Source organism: Ochotona princeps, chromosome 17, assembly GCF_030435755.1.
Source record: "Ochotona princeps isolate mOchPri1 chromosome 17, mOchPri1.hap1, whole genome shotgun sequence".
NCBI classification, from domain to species: Eukaryota; Metazoa; Chordata; class Mammalia; order Lagomorpha; family Ochotonidae; genus Ochotona; species Ochotona princeps.
This window is the reverse complement of record NC_080848.1, coordinates 8584832-8603327: the sequence shown is the minus strand read 5'-3', so window position 1 is coordinate 8603327 and position 18496 is coordinate 8584832. Positions and strand designations below refer to the sequence as shown.

The 18496-nt window shown below is 53.0% G+C and overlaps 1 protein-coding gene across 6 annotated transcripts in view; it reads left to right on the top strand.

The window, feature by feature from the left end:
- ARSG (arylsulfatase G) overlaps positions 1-18496 on the top strand; it is a 116571-nt gene that overhangs the window by 88261 nt on the left and 9814 nt on the right. For all 6 annotated transcript variants that reach the window (XM_058676431.1, XM_058676428.1, XM_058676429.1 and 3 more), the window contains exons 9-10: positions 6859-6967; positions 15446-15566. In XM_058676431.1, coding sequence (XP_058532414.1) covers positions 6859-6967; positions 15446-15566 — 230 coding nt within the window. The remainder of the gene's footprint in view (positions 1-6858; positions 6968-15445; positions 15567-18496) is intronic.

Sequence of the window (18496 nt, the reverse complement as noted above, 5' to 3'; positions counted from 1 at the left end):
CAAACCTCGATATGCTATCTGTGGGACCCAGCACCTGGCTTGTGGTGGGGTGTGGCTGAGCTGCCCTGTCTTGGGAACCCTGAGCATTCACTTGACCTGTAGGGTGGTGAGATGTGTGGGGGCAAGTACTCCTGCTTCTTTGCCCTCCAGATGAGCTTCCTGTCAACATGCGCACAGCCTCCCCTGCCTCTTGCCTCTGCCTGAATTCGGCTGGGGGGCTCCAGGAGGCATGCTGGGCTGTACAGCTCCTGGAGTGGGGCTGGGGAGGTGGCTGGGGTCGCTCCGCACTCTGTGCTCCTGCTGGCCCAGGTTCCTCATCAGTGGGACGTGCGCACCCCCCGCTGTAAGGGGGCCCAGTCTTAGAGCAGATCAAAGAGAGAAGCCAGGCAGTGTTTTCGCAACGGAGCAGGACAAACAGTACCGGAGCCCTGCTTCTTTCTCACCAAAGCCAGCCCACTACGTCAGGCCACGCGCTGTCTTCCCCCTGTTCCTGGGCCCCTCGGCCCCCCTCCTTGGCTTTTTTCTTTCCTGGCCAAGCCGCCCGGCTGGGCTGCTAGGAGGAGGCAGCAGCTCCAGAGTCATCGCTTTACCCGGTGCCCGAGCGAGGATGCTCCACTTGGCTAGTGCCCTGCAGGGATGCGAAGCAGCCCAGCTGCAAACTGGCGGGGCTGGAGCAGGGGCAGGGGGCTGGTCAGTGGAGCAGAGAGACCCTCCCTCCCACTGCTGTGCCAGTGCCCTCAGGCCCGCCCAGGAGACCTGGCTCCTGTCCATCGACCCTTCTTGGGACCTGTTTCCTACCCGGGACAGAACCGACACCTTGTTATCCCCCCTCAGGGACAGCTCCTCTGTCTGGAAAATCTTTCCTTGTTTTATTTGAAGAACAGAGCTGTTCCTTCCTCCCCTTGGTGATGAGGAAACATTCTGTTGAATTTGGCATTGCAGCTTCTAGAAACCCCGGTTGTTTGTAATTTGATGCTATCAGGTTGTTACATAACCTTCCCCCCAGTGGGAAGCCGGTCTGCATCAGGGGCCTTCTGTCCAGTTTGAGGTGGGGGTGGGGTGGGGAAAGGTCAGAGGTGCTGTGGGGTGAGCAAGCAAGGTGCAAAGGGACATGAACTGTTGGCCCTGGGTGCGGACAGAGCCTGCTGATGGAACTGTCACCTCACGCCTCCCACTGGGCCTTTGGCCAGCAGGCTTAATGGAGCTCCTCCACAAGGTCACTCTGGGCCAGCCAGGGTCCTGGGTGCAAACAAAAGAGGCCTGGCTACCCAGTGTTTCTAGAAAACAGTACACTATGGGCATCCTTGGCAAGGGCATGTAGTTATACTTAGAAACGAAGCCTGCTTCTTTAGAAGGTTGCAGAATGTGCACTGCTCAGAGCAAATGCCCATGCATGCCCTGTGTAACAGGCAAGTGTCCTAAGGGGACAAATGCTGTTTTTTTGCCAGTTGGGGACAGCATTAGAGATTCAGTAAACTGGAGAGAGGGCCCTGTCTAAGGGCATTCAAAATAATGTTACCAATAAAAGTAGGATGTGATGCACGCCAAAGCAAACTGTCGGAGGGCTGAAGTCTGGGAGTGAGCATTCAGGTTATGATCTCGGCTACTGACCACCTGTAGATCATGTGGGCTTTTTGATTTTACTGCATGTGATGGTTACTCAGGAGGCCAGCACCATGCGGAAGTGCCTTGTGTAGGACTTGGTGGACGTGACCTTGCATAACCATTCCAGGATGCCCAGGAGATAAGCACTATCATTTCCACCTTTATGGCCCAGCAGATCAGAACAGAGTGAAGCAGAGCCCACAGCCCACAGCCATGTGACTAGAAGGCACACACTGGGGTTAGAACTCCAATTGGTCTGCCTCTGGAAGCACCTCCGACTTCCCCTGGGAACGCTTCCCCAACATGGGTCCTTGGGCTGTTGGCGGCAGAATCACCTAGAGTCAGAGCCCCACCCTGGAGGTGTTAAACTGGAATTGCTGGGAACAGAATTCAGGAGTCCTACTCTGCGGGGAGTTCTCACCCAGGGATTGTACTGTGTGGAGAAGTTCACGGACTCCCCTGCCTTCCCCACCCGCAACGAGCACCACTGCCTTGGGTCACTTCCAAGAAAGACCACAGGTCTTCGTGCGGGCCAGGCTGTCTTCACGGAATGCCACCTCACTTCCGTAGCCATGGAAGAACAAGCAAGCAAACTCATGAATCATGATTCTGTTTGTATTTTGGTTGCTGAGGCTAAATATTTATTGCTTTAAGTAAGAGGTTCTGCTTTAATTAGAGTTGTAAGTAACCACAAGTGCGTTGAAATGCATTCTCACGGCCCTAAGACATGCATTCCTCAACAGAAAGCCAATGCAGTGCACACACCTAATGCAGCTGTACTGCGGGCTCAAAGCAGGAGCCATATCGCAAGCCACAAACAGCTTTTGAAGTGGAAGAATGTGCAAACGGTTCATTATGGGCTTCTCTATCCTGATATCGGCATTGATATGCCATCTTTATGATGCTGTGACATAAATTTAGGAAGGTGTGGGCCAAATAAAGCCTAGCATTAAAGAGCCCCTAAGCTGTCTTTTGTTTGAGAATGTGTTATCCCAATCTTGCCTGGGAAGGTATTCTGCATGGGAAGTCCTAGGATTGGCTGCCTTGGTATCAGGAGCCATCTTCCGCCCCAGGCCGATGAAATCAGAATTACTGGGAAGAGGCCTTGGTGTGGCTGTCTGAAGCCAAACGTTTAAAAATTATGTATTTATACATTTGAAAGACAGAGTTACAGAGGAGAGATAGGTCTTCCTTTTTCTGGTTCACTGCCCAAGTGGCCCCAGTGGCCAGGGCTGGGCACGTAGAAACCAGGGACCTGTAACCCCATCTGGTTCTCCCATGTGGGCCATCTTCCTCTGCTTTCCCAGATGGATTGTGGGAAGCTGGATTGGAGGTAGAGCAGCTGGGACTTGCTGAAATTGCAGCTGGAGGCCTTACCCGCTGTTCCACAGCGCTGCCACTGATAGGGTTTTTCTAAGAAGCTCCACTGGTCGTTCTAACATGCATTTTGGGGTGGGCACTGATGCTCCAGAAGATTTGGTGGGTGGAGCTGCTGTCTGAGCTGTTCAGCCTGATTCAAATCCAGGTTCTATCATTGGTTGACCGTGGGATCTTGGGCAAATTGCTTAGTCTCCCTGAGTTTTGGTTTCCTCATTTAAAAAATGAGACTTGGGCCCGGCGGCATGGCCTAGCGGCTAAAGTCCTCGCCTTGAAAGCCCCGGGATCCTCAGATACATGATGGAAACAATATGGACATAATAGTATTACCCACTTTCCTATCCCCCTGAACCTTTTTTTTTTCTTCTTTTTCCTTTAACTGTAATTAACTATGTAAAAATTGTCAACAACAATACAATAAAAAGAAAAAAAAAAAAGAAAGCCCCGGGATCCCATATGGGTGCCGGTTCTAATCCCGGCAGCTCCACTTCCCATCCAGATCCCTGCTTGTGGCCTGGGAAAGCAGTCAAGGACGGCCTAATGCATTGGGACACTGCACCCACGTGGGAGACCCGGAAGAGGTTCCTGGTTCCCGGCATCGGATCGGCGCAGCACCGGCCCGTTGCGGCTCACTTGGGGAGTGAATCATCGGATGGAAGACCTTCCTCTCTGTCTCTCCTCCTCTCTGTATATCTGGCTGTAATAAAATGAATAAATCTTTAAAAAAAAATGAGACTCACAGCAGCTGGTTCAAGAGGCTATCATAAGATTTAGTGCAATAATGCAGAGAAGCACTTAGCAGTATGTTCAGAAATGCTTAACTTGGTACCTGTTAATGGCTCAGTAAATAGGAATATCACTGTCACCGTTACTATTATGCATAACTCAGAATCCTTTTCCATTAATAAGAAGAAGTGATATGAAGAGTTTTAGGGGACCCAGGGAAGCCATCCTGGAATCTACCCTTTGGTGGTATAAATAAATCCCAAGAGGAACGGTTGATGTATTGCTCACTATGTCTCGGGCTGTTCTCCTTTCATTTCCAAGTGCCGCAGTTCGGGTCCCATGACTTCCTGCTCCTGTGGCCCCTGGAAGGCAGCAGGTGGTACTCGAGCAGCTGGGTTCCTTCTCATGCCCATGGGGGACCGTGGTCAGGTTCTGGCCTCCAGTTTTGGGCTGGTCCAGCTCCACCTGTTGCAGGGTTGGGGTGGGGTGGGTGGGAGGATGATCCCGCAGTGACAGCCACCCCTCCCCGCCACTTCTCAAAGTAAGCAATCGGTGAAAATCAGGAAACCACAATAAATGTCACTCAGCACAGGCACATGCGTATGATAGACTCCAGAATGGTTCTTGCTGGATCATTCCAGAATTTGCTCACCTGGTGCCAGTGAAAAAGAAATTGAGATTAGGAACCAGATAGTGTCCATGTTGTGGGTGATAAATGTTTTGTTGTTGTTCTTTGGAATATATAATTGTTTGCCCACACTTGGACTTTCTAGAGGTTTGAGGACGAGGATTGTGGGCCTGTGATTATTTGCGTGGCTGGAATGTACAATTGTGTCTTTCTGTTAAAAACTAAAACCAATATGTAGCCAGCGCTGAGCTAGTCAGCTGCACGAGTGAGAGGGGCTTCCGCTGGTCAGGGTTTTTTATTATTATTATTATTATTATTGGAAAGCCAGATATACAGAGAGGAGGAGAGACAGAGAGGAAGATTCTCTATCCAATGATCCACTCCCCAAGTGAGCCGCAACGGGCCGGTGTGTGCCGATCCAATGCCGGGAACCAGGAACCTCCTCCTGCTCTCCCATGTGGGTACAGTGTCCCAAAGCTTTGGGCCGTCCTCAACTGCTTTCCCAGGCCACAAGCAGGGATCTGGATGGGAAGTGGAGCTGCCGGGATTAGAACGGGATCCCATATGGGATCCCGGGGCGTTCAAGGCGAGGACTTGAGCCGCTAGGCCACGCCGCCGGACCCTGGTCAGGGTTTTTCTTTGTTTCTCTGCCTTCCTGGGCCTTTGCATGTGGACTGTCTACCTTGTCGAGTCAGATGTGTGTCATAGCTGATGCATTCCTCCTGGAAGTCAGTCCCTCGCGAAAGAACAACACAGAAGGTCGTGACAAAACAGATCCCTAGTGGTGAGGATCAGTTAGCACATGTGTTCATTAGGAGCCAGTGTACCCTTCTAGGAGCATGCTGGAGGCAGGGAGCCAACCCCACGTGCCACGCCTGTGCTCATTGCCTGTCGCAGAGCAGACACACAGCTCCTGCTCTCTGGATGACCAGCCAGGCTAATGATTTGAAACAAGAGCCTTGATCTTCCCTTAACATCTGTCCTCAAAGGTCGAGCAAGGGCATTTGAATGTTGTCCACCATGCATGTGTAAATCAACAGGCTACATGTCTTCAAGGGTGCCCTCCCGCCCCGCCTCGTTGTAGATGCCCTCATGGGTGTAGAATTCACAGAACTGCAGTGTGTGTGTGGTGGCTATTTGCTCTCTGGCTTAGGCTGAGGCATTAAGTCAAGCACTCCAGGGCCACGTGGAAATGCGTTTTGTGCTTGCCGCAGTTCTGCATTCTCTGCTCCGTGCTTGTATAATTGCGGAGGATGCTGTGCGTATTTGGGAGAGACACGGCCCTTGAAGGCAGGAATACACTTGAGCAATGTAGGGTGAGATCAAAGAGGTTCTCACTCCGGCTGCAGGGTGTTCATTTGGTTTCTCAAGCCCCACAGCCTTCCACATAAACAGCCCATAGGACGGGAGTTGTTTTGTTTCTGACTTCAGCACTTGAGGGGGGACTCCTCCAGGGAATCCTGAGCATTTCCGGTAGGGGGCACTGAGCCAGCAACATCAAAGGGCCCGTTTCCAGCAGTGTGAGCACCCAGCAACAGCAGCTTTCATCTTGTCTTCCCGCCCTGCCCCTCCTCACGATAGCTTGGATTTTTCGCACTCACCAAATGTGGGAAAGTTGCCTGACCACAGTTGAGTACAAGCCTCGGAACACATTTGCTTTGGAAGGGCTGTGTACACGCGAACTTTGTGGAATCTTTGGCCTCTGGCTCAACCAGGATGAGGGTGGGGTATGTGTGGGAGTGGTGGGGATGGTCATGGTTAATTCAATGCAACATGTATTCAGGATGTTTCCATAAAGCATGACCTCATCCCTTCCAGCCCGCTGGCCATCGCTGGCCATCGCTCACCCTGGTGCTCACTTTTGGCTTGGTAGTTAAAAAAATAATTCTTTTAATTACTAATGTTGGAAATTCATAGATTGCACGGAGGTTGCTCTTCCCTCGCCCCAAGAGGCAACAGTCTCTACGACTTCAGAACAACTCATCCGTTGGAGGAAAAACAAAACAGAGCAAAGCAAAACAGTAAGATCCAGGCTAGCTCAGTTGTTGGGTATTAGGCGAATTGAATAGCTGGGGAAATGTCCGCCTTTCTCTCTTTGTGAATCATTATATTTTTTCATTCCAAATAGATGGGTGTATTATGATCATGAGGAAGACAGATGTGTTTATTCCTCAGATATTTGTGAAGCTCCTACTACGCACCTAGTGCACAAAACCAATGACACCTTATGATTTGGGGGCACAAGAGAAGCAAGTCAGGAACTGTCTTACAGAACCGACTCGTCACATGCTAGGGTTTGGGAGGGACACGAGCTTCTATGAGCATGGTGAAGCTAGTAAGCTAAAAAGGGGTGCTGAAATATCCAAGCCCACTGGGGAGTGCGGTACACCTAGTTAGCTAAAAACCAACGCGCTCAGTGGGAAAATTGGGCGCTCTTAGAGCGGAACTGTTGACTCAGAGGCCGGCTTTTAGCTGAGTTGTCATCCTCACTGAGGCACCTGTCCCTCCTCTTCCTCCTACAGGGGGGAGTCCAGCCAAGCAGACCACCTGGGAAGGAGGCCACCGGGTCCCGGCGCTGGCTTACTGGCCAGGCAGAGTACCAGCCAATGTCACCATCACTGCCTTGCTAAGGTAGGAGACCCAAACTGCTTGGACATGTTGGGATTTACAGCAAGAAGGACTCTGGATGTCGGGGTGGCCAGAGGCCTCGGGGTGCTCTCAGCGCCTCCATAGTCTGGGTTCTTCCAGATAGAGACTTCTTTTTTTTTTTTTTTAAAGATTTATTTATTTTAATTACAAAGTCAGATATACAGAGAGGAGGAGAGACAGAGAGGAAGATCTTCCATCTGATGATTCACTCCCCAAGTGAGTGCAGCGGCCGGTTCTGTGCCAATCTGAAGCCGGGAACCAGGAACCTCTTCCGGGTCTCCCACACGGGTGCAGGGTCCCAAAGCTTTGGGCTGTCCTCGACTGCCTTCCCAGGCTACAAGCAGGGAGCTGGATGGGAAGTGGAGCTGCCGGGATTAGAACGGGTGCCCATATGGGATCCTGGTGCATTCAAGGCGAGGACTTTAGCTGCTAGGCCACCATGCCGGGCCCCAGATAGAGACTTCTAAGACTTGGGTCTCTGCAGTGTGGATTTGCCACTGGACAATCCCACGCTGAAGTGGGCTGCTTGTGTGTGAGGGGATCCTGGCTAAGGGAAGAGGGCTCTGGAGCTGGTTCCCCTCCCCAGCTCCCATCTTGGTTGTGTCTCCTGCAGGAAAGCTGCAGCTGCAGCCATGTCTCCCAGGTTGACCTGGACCACGCTAATGGTGGGCTGCAGATCCCTGATGCTCTGGGGGGGGATCCAGCCTTGGTGCTTGCGGGGGAGGTTGGAGGGTATCCTCGGGATGGCTGGGAGCAGGCAGCATGTCCCTGGCCATTACTTGGCCCCCAGACAGGAGTCTACTTGCCCTTGAAGGGGGGGGGGGGACAGGGATGTGGCCCCAGCAGGCCAGCAGGGAAAGAAGAAGAATGTTCTCCCTGCTCTTGACAGTGAAGCTTCTACAACCCAGTGACAGTCTCCGGGGTGTGTCCTTTATCACAAACATGTGGTAACTATCTCTGTTCTTATCTCCCTGTGGAGGCCCCCTGCTGGGCAGAGAAGCTGGCTGTGGTGTGTAGATCAGCAAGCAGTATCATCGTAGGAGGCCATGGTGTGCAACAGGGGGCTCCTTGGCTTCTTCTGATTCACAGGAGGACTCTGCCCCACCCCTCTGCTCCGCCTCATTCACCTGCTAAGGCCCACCCTCCTAGAAGCCAGGTCATGTGCTCAGAGCAGATTCTTTTTTTTTTTTAAGATTTATTTATTTTTATTACAAAGTCAGATATACAAAGAGGAGGAAAGACAGAGAGGAAGATTTTCCATCCGATGATTCACTCCCCAAGTGAGCGCAGTGGCTGGTACCGAGCTGATCTGAAGCCAGAAGCCAGGAACTTCCTCTAGGTCTCTCACATGGGTGCAGGGTCCCAAAGCTTTGAGCTGTCCTCGACTGCTTTCCCAGGCCACAAGTAGGGAGCTGGATGGGAAGTGGAGCTGCCGGGATTAGAACCGGCGCCCATATGGGATCCCGGGGCACATTCAAGGCGAGGACTTTAGCTGCTAGGCCACACCACCGGGCCGCAGAGATGATTCTTAAAAGATCAGCTTGCTGGTTACTGGTAGCATAATGTATTCTGGCATGAAGAATGCAGTAGAATAGAGTAATTCCCAGGCTTTGTCCAGCCTCCCCAGACCCACTGGGGAAGAAGCCCATAGGAAAGAAAGTGTAAACAGGCCTTCAGGCCTTCGTAGAAGCTGGTAGGCCTCCTCCCTGGCAGCCTGCAAGGCCTCCCAGGCACTGCGGGTCAGCCCCGTGTAATCAGGAGGAGGCAGTGTGCTGTCAGCGGGTGCCAGCAGGTGCGACAACAACAGCACAGCCTGGAATCTGTGATGTCAGGCCGGCCGGGAAGAGGGCCAGACGGGCTGCTTTTTATAGGGCTGACTTGGTGTAGTTAGAGTGCTTATCAAGGGGGGCCAAGCGTTCATGGGCTGGGCCTCACATGCACAAATATCTCAGCCATCTTTGCAGTTACATCACCAAAACCCCAGTGGCTGCTTCCCACTGGAGAAGGGCTTTTGCGCTCAGAGTCACTTGTGGCCCCGTGACTGAGCTGCAGCATTGCGGTGGCGAGGGAGGGCCTTAGATGTGACCAGCCAGCTGAGGGATGGCTGGGTAACCAAGGCAAGCGAGTCCTTGCTACAAGGTAGCATTTGCTTGAAGGTCCTGGAATTTTTTTATTTTAAATTTAAATATTTTTACATAGTGGAGAGTGATGCACGTCCTTGTGGGCCTCTGATTAGGGCGGGGGAATCAAGGCATGGAAGAAAGTGGGTAAGATAAATATCTCAGTTTTTTTCCATTTTTTTCTTCTGTGTCCGCTATGGGGAGACAGTTACTGTTTCACATTCTTGGGAGCCCACCTGGTACCCCTGTCCACACTGCTGACCACCTATAGGTCTCCTTTCCCAGGGGAGATGATTCCTTTAAGATGCCCTGGGTAATTCGGGTCATCTGAACATCATCACGTTGATAGAAACAGTCCCGTGAACACTACAGAATGGTGTAGAATAAATAGTAAAAAGGCATATGAGGAGGAAGGAGGGGGCCCAGACTTAATCCATGCGTTATCTTTTAGTATTTGAATTCTAACAAGTGTATTTGTTGCAGGGGAGGAATGAGAGAAGGCTGGGCACTCCTGCCAGTTCTCTCCTCCCTTCTGGCCAGCACTGGGTGGGAGCAGGGATGTCGCTTCAGGTGTCCCAAGTGGGTAACAGGAACCCAGTACGCTGAGCCATCACTGTTGCTTCCCAGGGTCTGCATGGGCAGGAACCGGTGCCAGGTATTACACCAGGCACTCGTGTGTCGCAGGCATCTTAGCCACCAGCTTAAAATAGCCTGCCTCTGGCTACCTTTCAGAGATTGCCATCATTGCGATTCATGCATATAAAGATTCCAGAAAGCTCTTGCATGTGGCCTGTTCCCACAACTCAGAAAGGGGACAGTGCCTTAATTCCACAGCTGTCTGTTGTGTCCACCTGTGGGTCCAGTATTGCTCCTGACACTGGGGAGGCCGGCCGTGAGTGAGCCAGACAGGAAGCTCCCACTGTTGGGGAGCCCGTGGGGAACGTCTTGGCAGGTGGTTTTAGCCTAAAATACTGATGCAGGGCAGCTGTTGGTTTGGTACAGCAGTGAGGTTGTCCCAGGTGACACCTGCATCCCTCATTAGAACGCCCGCTTCAACCTGTGACTTTTCCCCATCAGCTTCCTGCTAAGGTGCATCTCGGCATGTAGCAGGGAACAGCCTGTGTGCCTGCACTCCTGCCACCCGTGGGGGAAACATTCACCCATGGGGGAAACATTCAGGTTGAGTGCCAGGTTCCTGGCTTTGGCCTGGGCCAGTCCTGGCTGCTGTGGGTATTTGGGGAGTGAACCAATGACTGGCAAATCTTTCTCTCTCTACCCTGTTTCTGTTTCTTTGCCTTTCCGATAAAATGAAAATCGCCCAATAAATTTTGCACTGTAATGCAGGGTTTCTCAAGCTTGTCTTTGTCCACAACTTGGGCTATGCACTGCTTGTCATGGGGATGTTCAGTGGCGCCGCAGCCTCTACCTGCTACGTGCCAACAGTCACCTCTTCTCCCAGCTGTGACAGCCAGAATGTCATCAGGCCACAAGTGCCGTGGGAGGACAAACTCAGGTGGGCCAAGAACCAGCACTGGAGGGGCAGCTTCTCACCACCACGTTCAGGAAGGCCAGGGGCTTGCAGCTGAGCCCGGGGGTCCCCCTGTTGTTCAGGGGAGGAGGACTAGGCTCTCAGAGAAGAAGTGGGGAGCAAGTGCAGAGATGACCCCAGTGGTGGAAAGGACTCAAAATAATCCCATCTGGAAAATAGCTAAACTGCCCTTCAGCCAGGAGAGCTGAGAATCCGGGGGCTGCGTGTGGCTTGTCTCGGATATCTGAAAGAGTCACAAGGCAGCCTGGGAGTCAGCTCGTCTGTCCAAGGCACCCACCAGGTCCCAGGAGCAGGAGCTGCGGGTGGCTGGGGCTCACCTCAGTGTCTCATGGTTTATGTGTCACCTTCTAGCACAGCCCCATCACACTTCACTGGACCTGGCAGTGTGCCACAGGGTCGGAGGTGGGAGCGTGGTCTCCCCCCAACGCTCACGCCTCACCCCTCTGTCTCTGTACAGGACTGCATGGTCTGCTTTGGGGCACCCCCTGATACTATAGGGTCCCTATTCTCCCTGAAATTGGGCTGTGCTGACCTCTAACAGGTTTACTTAGCAGGTGACCACGAGAAGTTACCTGGTCGAACTTGGACACATTGCCAAGACCAGGTGGGGGCTGGAGACCTAGTTTTAACAGTAGGATAGGGCCTGGCGCTATGGCCTAGTGGCTTACGTCCTTGCCTTGAACGCGCCGGGATGCCATATGGGCATTGGTTCTAATCCCGGTGGCTCCACTTCCCATCCAGCTCCCTGCTTGCTGAAAGCAGTTGAGGACGGCCCAAAGCCTTAGGACCCTGCACCTGCATGGGAGACCCGGAAGGGGCTTCAGATTGGCTGAGATCCAGCCGTTGCAGCCGCTTGGGGAGTGAATCATTGGACAGATTTTTCTCTCTGTCTCTCCTCCTCTCTGTATATCTGACTTTCCAATAAAAATAAAAAAAATCTTAAAAAAAAAAAACAAAACAAAACAGGAGGGTAAGGATGAGGACCGGCAATCAAGGAAGAAACTGAGAACCAAATGTGGCCAGAATTGCCTGCATGCCCCCAAGACCGGTCCTGCTCTCGCAACAAGGAAAGGTTTGCTCTCTGCTCCCTCGCTGCAGAGGATCCTCTCGGAGCAGACAGCTCACCCACGGCTGAGCTGGGCTTAACCTCCTAAGGGAGGGAGGGTCCTGCCTCTTTTCGCCTTCTTTTTCCCAGGTAAAACACCTGCCACCCCTTCCCTAAGCCCAGCGATGTGCTGCTCCCAGGACTCATGAGCTGTTCTCATCCTGCACTGCCCTAGAGCCCACCCAGGCTCCCACTGGAAGCAGTCTGCCCCCTGTGGCTTTTCAGTGGCCAGAGCCCCTCTGTTCCCTCTTGCCACAGCCCAGTGCCTCTATTCCTGGATTCCACGGGCCACTCTACAGAACAACAGAAGTAGATAGACTTCCTGCTGCCAGCCTCTGGGCTGGCTGGAACATGACAGGAAGAAGGACAGGGGGTTCACGGGGGCAGTGGCAGCTTCGAAGAAGCCACCCGCCCACTGTGGGGCAGGCTGTCGTGTCCCCATGCAGTGCCTCCTCAGCCCTGGCCTTCCTGAGCAGGCTCTGGCCTGCCCTTCTCGCCCCCAAAAAGTCCACAGAATTGGAGCGAAAGCGCCCACGTCTGTGAAAAGACAGACCGTGGCTGTGCCCCAGGCCGAGTTTTGAAACGAATGCAGGGGCTTGGCAGAGAAGGTTTGCAGTTTGCTTTGGTTTGGTGTGATTTGGGTATTTTTCGCTTTCAAAGACACCTACTCAGAACCCGATTTCTCAGTTGAGGTTGGAGGATTGGAGGGGCTGGGGTAAGACTGGGAACCCCCGGTGGCGGGGTGGGGGGAGGTGGATGCTTTCCCAGGTTTACGTGGAGCCAGGGGATGGCATCAGGGCTGTGTGGGCCAGGGGCACCTCCTTCTTCCAGGGATGAGTCCAAGGCCTTGTCTTGCTGCATTATTGAAAGGCATTTTCACAGCCAAGCTGACCGGTGCTGGATGGGGCTGCCAGAGCAGTGTGACTCACAGGGCGTGCAGAAGCTTCCCTTGTGGGCGAGAGGGTTTCTTTGTCATCCGAGTCAATGAGGTACCTCTGAGGTTCCTGCCAGACTGGGAGGCACTGGGATTCTGTGACTGTTAGCCGTTGTGCTATATAATTAGGATGCTTAATCCATGATGGAGGGGGGGAAAGATCAGATGGAAAAAGAAAGTATGCCACCTATTTCAAGACCAAATGCAGTTCCTGTTTTCTTGGTTAAGGGCTGATGGGACCCATCTGTGAAGCTGACCTCTCTTTAGGGGGCACAGTTTCAAGAGAACCTGAACCCACACCCCAAAACCAGCCCAGCCTTTTTAGACTGCATTGCAGTCCTTTTTGCTTCCCAGCTCATGGCAGGAGCCTTGGACCCTGGACAGGTTTCTGGACTGTTCTGTTCTCTGTGAATGCTGACTCTGCATGCCTTGGCAATGCATCAGTGTGAGATGCCAGCTCCTGGAGCGAGTATCTCAAGAGATAAGCCATCAGTTTCCTGAACTGTGCAATCGAAACACTCCGTACCGCGGGCAACAGAGAGAGCCTACCTGCAGTTGCAGGCAGAGCGCTGGAGAGGAGAGGGCTTGTGGGTGGGCTGACGGTCACTGGCGTGGCAGGTGCGTCCTGCAGTGGCAGCAGAGCCGAGTCCCACTGCAGTCCTCAAGGTCAGGAAAGTGGGGAGGTGCAGCCTGGAGACCTCCCTTGGCCATGAGCCTGAGGACTACTGCCTGCTGAGCCCCAGGGGGCCAGGGCTTTTTTCCTGGTGCAGTCTAGCCTCCCGTTGGCCTGTGGCTCCTGGCTCTGGCAGGTCTCACCCGCTCAGTTGGCCAGGCCCTCGGACGGGCAGCTCTGTTGAAGGGACAGCAGCTCCTTCGTTCTTGCTGACGAGTTTTTCCAACATGAGCAGATGAGGATGGAGGAAGAGGTACTTCATGGTATAGTCAAATCATACCTCTGGATTTTTTTTTTCCTTTTTAAATCACATTAGCAGAACCTATTAGGATGTTACCAACAGCTGCCTTTGGGTAATGGACTACTTGTGCACTCTTCTCCGTTTTGTATTTTTCAGTATTCTAGTTTGTTCTCCTATAAACATTTTTTTAAAGAACTAATAAGATAGGCCAAGAGGTACAACTTCCATCTGCTGCTGCACTCCCCAAAGGTTTGTAACCGCTGGGCCAAGGAACTCACTGGGTGCTAGGAACTCAGTCTAGGCCTCCCATGTAGGTGGCAGGGATTCAACTACAGGAGAAATCACTGCTGCCTTCCAGCGTCTGCACTGGCAGGAAGTTGTAGTGAGGAACTGTAGTTGAGAATTAAACCCAGGTACTGTGTATACATAATCACTTGTAAGGTGAGTTACAGAGAGAGAGAGAGAGAGAGACATACAGAAAGAGGTCTTCCCTGTACAGGTTCACTCCCCAAATGGCTGCATCAGCCAGGGCAAGGCCACACCGAAGTTAGCAGCCAGCAGCTTCTTCTGGCTCTCCCCTATGGATGCAAGGACCAGAGCATTTGGGCATCTTGTACTGCTCTCCTGGGCTCATTAGCAGGGAGCTGGATTGCAAGTGGAGCAGCCAGGACTCACCCTACGCATCACCCTACAATGCCAACTCTGGACATGGGCGTTGTAACCAGCACCTTGATCACCAGGCTGAATATATGCCTTCCCCAACATTCACTTTTTCTTTTTTTAAGATTTATTTATTTTTATTACAAAGTCAGATATACAGAGAGGAGGAGAGACAGAGAGGAAGATCTTCCATCCGATGATTCACTCCCCAAGTGACCGCGATGGCTGGTACCGAGCTGATCTGAAACCAGGAGCCAGGAACTTCCTCTAAGTCTCCCACGCAGGTGCAGAGTCCCAAAGCTTTGGGCTGTCCTTGACTGCTTTCCCAGGCCACAAGCAGGGAGCTGGATGGGAAGTGGAGCTTTCGGGATTAGAACTGGCGCCCACATTGGATCCCGGGGCGCATTCAAGGCAAGGACTTTAGCTGCTAGGCCACACTTTCGGGCCCAACATTCACTTTTCTTTTTTATAAAGATTTATTTTTATTACAGATTCAGATATACAGAGAGGAGGAGAGATAGAGAGGAAGATCTTCCATCTGATGAATCACTCCCCAGCAGGGAGCTGGATGGAAAATGGAGCCGCCGGGATTAGAACCAATGCCCATATGGGATCCCGGCACGTTCAAGGTGAGGACCTTAGCCACTAGGCCACGCTGCCGGGCCCAACATTCACTTTTGTATAGTGGACAAAACTAGCTAAAACAAAAGAGGTGGGATTTTTTTTTCATATCTCAAGACATCCTAAACAAAGGTAAAATGTGTGTGCTGCAGAGACCCAGGCAATGAAAAATGAACTGAATCTTGTCTCTCACACCATTTCCTCTCGAAACAAGTGGCTGTGACCTAGTTGGTGACGTGTAGAACCGCTTAGCTCCCAGACAGGTTCATAGGGGTGCCCCTGTGAATCATGGCAACATAAACATTCACTAAACATGTTCCTTCCCTTTTCATCCACTCGGCCAGCCCTGAGTTGGGCCCGCTGCAAAGAACATAAAACAGAAGCATTGGGATTTAAACAGCTTGGCTGTTGAGCCAGTGCCCCACTGTGTCCCTTGGAAACTCAGGCATGAAGTCAGAACCTGCAGGGAAGGCAGGCATGGAGAGGGCGGGAGGCTGTGGGTGCTTGGGCTGGGAGGAGTCCGAGGGCAGGGCTGACTGTGTTGGTCCTCTCTGCAGCGTGCTGGACATCTTCCCCACCGTGGTAGCCCTCTCCGGGGCCAGCCTGCCTCCAGGCCGGCACTTGGATGGCCTGGATGTCTCCGACGTGATCTTTGGCCGCTCCCAGATTGGACACAGGGTAAGTGCAGGAAGTGCGAGCCCGTGTCTGGGCTTGTCATTTAGGGCCTGGCCGGCTTTATGCAAACAGTACCGTGCACGCAGGGTGGCCAGTTCCGACCCACTGCATACCTCTCCGAGGGGTGAATTCTTTCTACCCTGTGCCCCACCATCCAGCCAGCTCATTAGTCCAGCTTTATATTTAGCGATGTGTATCAGGGTGCCTCTAAAGCCGGAGTCCCCCTGCATATATTTCGTTTTCTCTTCACCCTGCGTGCTTTGGCTACACGAGACAGCCGACAAGTGTGCGTGGCTTGCCTGTGGTGGGCCTTCCCCGCGACCATGGCAGCTTCCTGAAGCCGAGAATTCCAATTGTCCAGTTCACCATCGAATTGTCAGGGGACCCCATGGCACCTGCACGCAGCTGGTACTCAGGCCATGCAAAGTGGATGCATGGATGACTAACTTCTTGGATGCTGCAGCTGGCAGGTTCCTCATGTTCTCGCATTCTCGGGCTCTGGGGGGCTTCACACTTACTGTTCCCCATGCTTCTGGGAGCAGCTGGCAAGTGACAGACCTAATGGCCTTTCCCTGTCATTTCCACGTGTTTTCCCTTCACTGAAGGGAAGAGGGCGTGGGAGGAAGGGAAGGAGGCGGGGAGAGTTCAGACTCCTCTGTGAGGCTCTGCCGGTCAGTCAGGGATGGGTACTTCAAAGGGCCTATTTTTGGCTTTTCTAAGGGTCACCTGGAAGTGACTCAGCTGTACTCTGTGAACGGTGGTTACTGGAGCTACCCCTCCCCCAGGGCCAGCTAGCCACCCACGGCCTTCTAAGGGCTATTGGTGGTTCTGTGCCCTTTCATGCCAGTGTGAGCCAGAGAGGCACCCTGGGAAGTGGTTCCTCTCCTGGGAGTCCCCGGTCCTGCAGAGTAGCACTCCACTCCCACACACCCCACCCCGCACTCCACTCTTGCCCGACCTGGCCCTGCTCCTGGGCAGCAGCCAGGTTAGGAGCTAACGAGAGGGTGGTTTCCGCCGCTGGGGGCCATGACCCTGAGGGTTATCCGCCACGTCAGGAGAGGCGCCCCCACGGGGGTGTTTACTACCGCAGCTGTGAATAGAAGTGCTGGGGGTCGCCCGGAAGCAGCTCCTTGACGTGGTCAGGCCTGCTGACGGGGTAGGGGTGGGCGGAGGGTGGCCGGAGCTGGTGCGTGCAAACTTCCCCAGCTTCCGTTCTCAGCTGCGCCTGCAGCTCTGCACAAGTTCGTGCAAAACTGGTGCTCACCCAGTAGCAGGTAGAGGTCCCTGTGGAGTGGGAGCTTGACTTGTTTCCTGTGCACAAGCCATGGTCCACTATGAAACGGCAGGAGAAACTGCTGAAGGTGGCTATCAGGGCAGGCAGCTGGCACCCGAGGGCCACATGTGGCCTAGCAGGATACCAGGTTCCTGCAGCGTCAGCAGAGTCGAAGGCAAGACCCTGGAGTTGGAGGTCGTCACATGCAGTTACTGGCCCTGAGTTGGGGGGAGAATGGTGGCCGTCTCTGATCAGCTGTCTTTAATCGAAGCGAAGTAATAGTATTTAAGACACTAGATTGTGTTGCATTGGAATAGCTGTGGAGGAAACCAGTGGGCCAAGATTGGAGTGATTTGTGCGTGTGAATGTAAGACGTGTGTTAGCAAACACATACATACATGGTACGTGTGCTATTTTGTTAAATATACAAACTGGTCATGATCAGATGTGACCAGGGCTTGCAAGGTTCCCCAGTGCAGCGTGGTTTAGGACTTTATGCCTGTCAGTCATTGGGTTATTGTCTCGTTGGCAAACCCTGTGGCTGAGAGTTAGAAAAGCAGCCCCAGGCTCTGTGCTAAGAGGCTCAGTGCACGGCTGGGTTCGTGCTGCACGCGTATCTGTCGTCTGTTTCATCTGTGTCTCAGGATGTCCCATCTGTGGCATTCCCACGGGCGACCCCATGCTGCACGGTCTTGCCTCTGCTCCACCTGCACTTCTGCTCCACGTGTAGGTTGGGAAAGGGAGGGTGCCCTGACCAGATCCAGCCCAGTGTGGTCCCGACTCCCTTATGGAAAGCTGCAGTCACTCGGGCCAAGTTGTATCTGTCATCATCAGATCCAGAGACTGTCACCCAACGACAGCTCTGCAGGTGCCTAGCCTGGGTTGGGCTGCTGTGGGTCTCAAAATGTTTAGCCTCCTGGTCTCCTGCCCTGGCCCCAGAAATCACACATCAAAGACACAGGCAGGTGTTAGCCTCCATCACTTCTCTTAGGGAGGCCCCTAGTGGTGAAAGATGTCATTGGCGTGGCTGCCGCAGGGCTGGCTGACTGGCCTGGGAAGGACTGGCCGCCTCTGTGGCCCCTTTTGGGGACCGAGTGCTCTGCACCCCTGGCCTGGTTGGGGCTGGGGGAAGGAGCCCGCTATCTGGAGATGCTATGCAAGCCCTGGCCTTCAGGACCTAATGTAACACGTCACTCGCACGCTTAGAAAACAAAAGGAAGCCCACAGGCATCCAGCTAAGGCAAGGCATAAAGGAGGCACAAGTTTGCAGGACAAAGTCAAGTTTGAAGTTTGGACCAGGTATTTGGGGAGCAAGTATCTGCAGCTGCAATTCATGTGTAACTGTGCCAGCCTCCTTGCTATGTGGGTAGAAATGAAAAAGCTGTGATCAGTCCGCTCGGAGGAGAATAAAACGCACAGATGAGCTCTTAACAATCCATGCGTTTCTGACAACGAGGCATCCCACGGTTTTGGTTCCTCTTGGATTTTGGCCGTTGCTCCTGGCAATGTTGCATGAATGTTCCAAATGCTGCAGCCCTCCCACTGTGACCCCCCTCCCGCCGCCACCCTCCCTCCCCGCAGACCCAAATGACATCAGTGATGGCCCTGGGCTTCTGGATTTCTGAGTGCATCATAGATCAGTTGACAATAGTTTTTCCAA